A 6,972-nucleotide genomic window follows, 5' to 3' on the forward strand; every position below is an offset into this window, starting at 1 on the left:
ACAGGGATTAATGAAGATGTTACCAACCAACATGGTTCCCATATCCTCCTCAATAACAAGAGCAGTGAGGTTTTCCTTATGCATTCTAAAGCTTGAAAGCTAAAATAGCATTTTTCTGGGCGTTGGGATTGTAGGTGGTTATTTTTACACTTTTCTCTACTTTCTATAATGAGTATGTACTACTTTAACATCCAGAATTTTTTGTACAGACCAAAACTGATGAGGAAATTCTAGAGAACTTTTAAAAACGAACAGAAAATTCCAAATGTAATGTGAGACGTGAGTTCTTTCAATATGTCGTGCATAGTTTCGGACAGGGTCGATGTTCAAGAAACAAAGCCCCCCGCATTTCCTATGTCTGTCCTGGTATTTTTGTTTTCTTTAGTTTACAAGCTCACAATGTATTCAGCTTATCCTAAGAGGAAATGGAGCCTGTGTCCCAATAGGTACCGACATGGAGCAGTGACAGCCGGAGACTGCTGTGCTGCTCCTTAGGGACCTGACTCTGTGATGGCAGCACTGGCTCAGGAGGAAGGGCGGAGGCTTGAAAGTAAATGCCCCAGGGCTTTGTCACCTTCCCCTGCCCCTTCTAGGCTGAAAAGTTACAGAATATGTGTGTGGTGCATGCGAGGGCTTCCTGTGGGAAGGCAGGCTTAAAAATAATAGAACAGGCAATTGATTTCTCTGTAGTTCTTCTCAAGGTTATCTTACCTTGATGTAAACTTGGAGTGCTAAGATAGCTAGTCCAGTAAGTAAGATGTCAAAAGTATAGGCGGCATTTGAAAACCCTCTGTATTCTAAACTTCGCTTTAGTATTGTAATAATTGTTAAAAAAAAAAAAAAAAGCTAGCACTTAATCTACCTACACAATGAATTTCCTAAATTTCTGATTTCCAGGTAACACACAGAAAAGTGCAACTTCTCTAACAGGCATTCATATCAAGGACACTCACACTGATACAAGAGAAATAAACTTCAGTTGGCTGTTGACTACCAGCCTAGTTATGGTACGTTATGAACAATTACAAACACTAGGTGGAGCCAAGAGGTTGAAGGAAACCATAGGGAAAGTAAGTCCCTTATTTCCGGAATTTAAAACTTTAATAAAATTATAGAAGGTAAAAGACCAGGTACACTCATTTGGGAAAATATGCAGTGCAATTAAATCCTTCCAGTTGGACGGAAAATGTAGCTGTTTTTTCATGGAGCTGAAGTCAAATCTAAGCGAACTTTTTTACCCAACAAGTAAAGAACAAGCTCCTAAATCCAACACACTTCAGTGGAAATTGATTCCAGGACGGACTGCTGGAGAGTGCTAGGCATTCCAGTTATAGGTTGCAAGGAGGCAATCCCTTAGAGCTCAGTTGTCAGTAAACACTTCTGCTTCAAGATGGCATCTTCAGCTAAAGCTGGAGCAGAGCTGAAAGGGAGAATGGGTTCAGTGAAACCATTTGAAAACATTTCTCCACAAGTGCCACACAGAGCATGTTGGAAGTAAATTATATATCTAAATGACTATGTCATTATACCTAATTTAGCAATGAAGTATTCCATAGAGGGAAGGTAACTCATATGTAAGTTCATCTTGAAGTGAAATCTAAAGATATCAACTTCCTCTACTTTCTTGAATAAAATATACTAGACACTAAACCATTTCTTAGTGAGTCAGGATTACTATTATGAATATCAAGAACAGTACTGTGCGGGCTGGCGAGTGGTGTGTTGGTTAGGAGTTGGCTTGGGATGCCAGCTCTCAGCAGCAGGGCCCCGGTTCAGATCCCACATGTGGGCCAGTGACGCTGTGCCCTCTACAGCTAAAAGGTGAACAACAGCTCGATCTGGAGCTGGCCTGCTGTGAGTCACAGGTGACAGCATAGGCTGAAGTGGGGCTGGCCAGCAGCAGGCGTGCACTTTCCTGAGCTGCTGTGAGCTGCTGTGAGCGGCTGTCCAATGGCCGGCGAGCGACTGCCTCACCGGGAAGAGCGCAATGATAATACCAACATGGGCCAGTGAAGCGACGTCCTCCACAACTAGACTGAAGAACAAAAAGGACAACAACTTGTCTGTTCCCCTTCACCAATTCCCCAACGCTGTTCCCCTCCCCCAATTCCCCAATAAAATTAATCTTTAAAAAAAAAAAAAAAAAAAGAACAGTACTGTGCTGAGCATGACAGCGACCTGCCAAGGTAAGTGGGCTGTTCTGTGCTTCTTTACATGGTCTCAGATGGCTGTCAGAGTTCCTATCCCAGTTAATCTGCTTTGTTAGAGCTATGCAAAAAATAAAAGTACATGGGCTTTGCATGAGGGCCCCAGAGTCTCTGCTGTAAGTAAAAAGCATAAATTTAGATTCAAGGAGGTAATGACATCTATTCTGGTTTCAAAAAAACTTAGTATCAAAATATAAAGTACAAAGGACATAAAATTGACCGTTGAACAACAATGGGGTTAGGGGATGCGAACCCCTGCGCAGTTGAAAATCTGCATATAACTTTTGACTTCCGCAAAACTTAACTACAGCCCCTCGGTATCCACAGGGGATTGGTTCCAGGACCCCATGGATACCGAAATCCACTAAATGATACGTTTCTATAATGACTTCCTACTATAGATTATGAAAGTTTAACGTTCTTACACCCTACTCACCAGCCCCACAATCCTTCCTTCTTACTTTTTCAAGTTATCTGAACAATTTTGATCAATGTTTGTTGTAATTATGTAAATATTTTTACAACTGAGTCTATATTTTTTGTTCTACAATTTGCTTTCTCTGGACTGAATGCCTCATTTTTTTGTTGTGAACTGCTTGCCCAGTTTTCAATATTTATTTCTAATTTATCCCTAACCTCGCAGATAGATCCATGGATCTCGGATCTCTTCTCAGTACATTCAGACATGCCGTGTGATTAAAAAAAAAGGGGGGTAGGCCATGTATTTGGTTTTGTCTTGGCAAAATCCTTCCTGGAATTCTATATCCTCCTCTTGAAATCTATACAGGATGCTTTCTAGACCTACTGGGCGGCTGCCACCTTTTAAGTTCCCTTCACCTTCTTACTGGTAAATTCCTGCACCTCTGTTTCCTGAGTCCCATCTCTTCTTCTTTCTTGGATAATCACCTTGTTTAATGGAACATATATTCCAATAAATAGCTTCCTGAGGAAGACCACATGAGAAGTATACACTTTAGAGAAACTCTATGTCTGTTTATTCTGATCTCACACTTCATTGATAGTTTGGATATTAAAACTTAGGTGAAAAGTGATTTTCTTCCAGAATTCTGAAGGTACTGCTCCATTATTTTCTAGCTTTCAGAAAAGTCTGCTATCATTCTGATTTCCAGCCCTTTGTACTCTTTTTTCTTCTGCTCTCTCTCTGAAGACACATCCTTTCTTAACTTGGATACTCTGAAATTTCATGATGTTCTTTGGTGTTGTCTATTTTTATTCTGTGCTGGGTACTCAGTAGGCCTGTTTAATCTAAAAACACAAGTACTCCTGTTCTGGGAAGTCTCAATCCCTTTCTTAGACAATTTTCTCAGTTTCATTTACTTTGTTCTTCTTTCTGGATCTCCGATGATTCATATGTTGGACTTTCTAAACCAATCCTCCAATTTTCTTTTCTCTCCCAAGTTTTCATCTTTTTGTTCTCCTTTTTGGGAGATTTCCTCAATCTCTATCTTCCACGCATTCTTTGGATTTTATTTTTAACATGGCTAATAATTTCTAAGAATACTTTGTTTTCTGTTCCTTTTCTTTTTAATTTCCTGTTATTGTTGTATAGAGGCAATATATTCTCCCTCTTCATACTATCATTCTGTAAAGCTTTTGATACATTGTGTTATTTCCTCCTTATTTCTTTTTCAGTTTACCTGTTTTGGTGTTTCTTCAAACAACATCTGATAACCTTCGGCTCTCTTCATATTTAAGAGTAAAGCACTGGAATGCTGTTTGGAAACTGCACATATGGGCAAAACTGATAAACTAGTGGGCTTCCAGGTAGAGTTATTATTAGCCAGATTTCCTGGCAATTTCATCAGGAGATCCACAAACTTTAGTCTTGTGGGTCTTTTCTTTTTGGTTGCCAGTTTCTCTAGAGAACAGTCCTCTTAATTTCTCACCTGAGACATTTATACTTTGCCAAGGACATTCTGGAAGCTGAGAAAAGAAGGAAGGTTGGATGTCTCATACTTCAGTCTGTGGACTTTGAGTTAACCATCCTGTTTTCAGTTCTGGGCCTTACTCTAAACAGACACTCCCAAATCCAGAGCCTCTCTGGCCCAGCTCTTCCAGAGGGAAACCTCCAGAATCATGCTAGCATAGGTGGGGTGGAGAGGGTGAGTGTTTAAATGGGTATAAATACTTTCAACCAATCCTCATTCTCAGTCCCACCTTGTACCCATATCTTCACAAATATCTGGTACTTCCAATTCCTGAACCTCTCCAGGAATGTGAACTGACTTGTTTTTTATTTTGAGTTCCACCCCCTTCCCTTTTCAGGCTTAGATTTCAGTTTTCTCCTCTCTGATATATTGGTTGATACTTATTTATCATTTACCTTATTTCCCCATGTATAAGATGCACCCTTTTTTGAAAAATCTGGGGTCTAAAAACTGGGTGCGTCTTATACAGTGGTTGTAGATTTTTTTACTTGCATTTCCCGCTTCTTTCGCGCTTGTTTTTGTGCTCATACAACCACTGTATAAGACGCACCCAGTTTTTAGACCCCGAATTGTTCAAAATAGGGTGCGTCTTATACATGGGGAAACACGGTATCTGTTTCCAAAAGTTGTTAAAGTCCCTCAATTGCTGTTGTCTCCTCTCCTGTTCTTTGTCCTTGTGGTTTTACACCTTTAAAATAAATTTTACACAGAGACCGCCCAAAGTAAATCTGAATCTGTAGAGATGCAACCCAGGCAACATTTTAAAAAATTTTATTGATTATAACATACATATACTGAAGTGCACAAACCATAAGTTTACAGTTTGGTGACTCAGTATGTAGATTAAGAAACAGAAAATTACTAGCACTCCAAAAGTCCCTTTTGGGCTCCTTTCCCTGGTCACTAACCACCTCAAGAATAACCATTATTTTGATCTCTGAGTTGTGCCTTTTTTGAACTTCATTTTGCTTACAATACAGTGAGGAGATGCTATGGTGATCCCCAGTGATCCCAACCTCCTGGAATTCACACTCTCATGTAATCCCCTCCCCTTGAGCATGGGCAGGCCTTTGATTTGCTTTAATTAACAGAATATAGCAAAGGTAATAGGATGTCACGTCTGTGATTAGATTATACAAGACTTTGACTTTCAGCCTGCTAGCCGACTCTACTACCTTCTTGGTTTGCTAGCTTTGATGTAGAAAGCAGTTATTGTGGAGAGATCTGTGTGGCAAGGACTAAGGGTAGCCTCAGGCCAATAGCCAGCTGAAAACTGAGGCCCTCAGTTTAACAGCTCTTCAGAAACTGAATTCTGCCAACAACCACAACTGGAGACCCTTCTCCAGTTGAGCCTTCAGACGAGACCCCAGCCTGGCTACCACTGTAATTATAGCCTGTGAGAAACTGAAGCAGAGGACCCAGCAACACTGTCCAAATTTCTGTCCCACAGGAAATTAAATTAAAAATTTGTGTTGTTTTAAGCTGCTAAATTTGTGGAATTTGTTACACAGCAATGGATAACTAATATAAATATGTTTCTGCAGTTCATCTGTATTGCTGTATTACAGTTGTAGTTCATTAATTTTCAATGCCTTAGTCCAGGGGTCGGCAAACTGCGGCTCGCGAGCCACATGTGGCTCTTTAGGTACATTCTGTCTCAAAAGTTTGCCGACCCCTGGCAGAGCCAATCCTGTCCCTTACAACAATTTAAAAATTATTTGAGAGCCGTAAATATATTTTTACATAATCACCATTATGTGAATAATATCCTTTAAAAATTTTATAAATGAAACTATCATAGTTTTATTTTCATTTTCAATTTTACTTCAGAGCCTGTGGCTTGCAAGCCACAGTTTGCTGACCCCAGGTGGCTCTTCCGTCTCAAAAGTTTGCCGACCTGCCCTAGTCTAATATCTATCTAGTTGCCTGCTAATGAATGAGCTTTTGGGAAGTTCTTAGCTTGGACTATCGTGACTACAGCTGCTATAAACCTTCTAATCTGTGTCTTTTGATGGATATATATTTGTATTTCTATTGGGTATGTACATAAGAAGAAAATCACTGATTCACTGGGTATGTTCAACGTTAGTAAATACTGCCAAACCTATTTCCAACATGATTGTTCCAATTTATAGAGTCCCAATTGTCCCATATCTTCAGCAGCACTTGGTGCTATGTGTCTTCTTTACACTTTAGCCATTCTGGTGGGTACAGTGGTATCACATGGTGGTTTGAGTTTGTGTTACTCAATGACTAGTCAAGTTGCACACTGTCTTGTATGCTTACTGGCCATCTGAATACCCTCTTGTGAATTGCCCATTCACATCTTTTGCCAATTTTTCTACTGAGTTGTTTTTTTCTTATTGATTTATAAAAGCTCTTTATTTATACTGGATATGGGTCCTTAGTAAGAAGTGGGTAGTGGGAGGGACAGAGACAGAAACAGAAACAGAGAGGGGGGGAGAAGTACAAATGTTTCCTCCCACTCTGCGGCTTCCCTTTTCAAGTTCTTGAAATTACATCTTTTGATGAACAGAAGTTCTTGATATAATCTAAGTTATCATTTTTTTCCTGTATATTAAAGCTTTTTGTGACTTTTTTTTAAAATCTTTGCCACTACTCAAGGACACAGGAATATTCGGTTATATTTTCTTCTAAAAGCTTTATTGTTTAGATCTCTAATCCACCTAGAATGGATTTTTGTGTATGGTATTGTTGCATTATAGCCAATTCCGTTACCACCCCCCTACACTAGCCTCTGACCCATTAGTCGAGAGAGTGTCTTGGAAAACTGAGGCCGGATGGAATGATATCTG

General features: G+C 39.8%; 1 protein-coding gene across 2 annotated transcripts in view; it reads right to left on the reverse strand.

Moving 5' to 3' along the window:
• Positions 1–829: 829 nt before the first annotated feature.
• The window catches only part of EPB41L5 (erythrocyte membrane protein band 4.1 like 5), a 145,429-nt gene continuing 139,286 nt past the window's right edge, over positions 830–6,972 (reverse strand). For both annotated transcript variants that reach the window (XM_019668712.1, XM_019668713.1), the window contains exon 25: positions 830–1,420. In XM_019668712.1, the coding sequence (XP_019524257.1) occupies positions 1,354–1,420 (67 nt within the window). In that variant the 3' untranslated portion in view covers positions 830–1,353. The remainder of the gene's footprint in view (positions 1,421–6,972) is intronic.

The sequence above is a fragment of the Hipposideros armiger genome, unplaced genomic scaffold (genome assembly GCF_001890085.2).
Source record: "Hipposideros armiger isolate ML-2016 unplaced genomic scaffold, ASM189008v1 scaffold_533, whole genome shotgun sequence".
NCBI classification, from domain to species: Eukaryota; Metazoa; Chordata; class Mammalia; order Chiroptera; family Hipposideridae; genus Hipposideros; species Hipposideros armiger.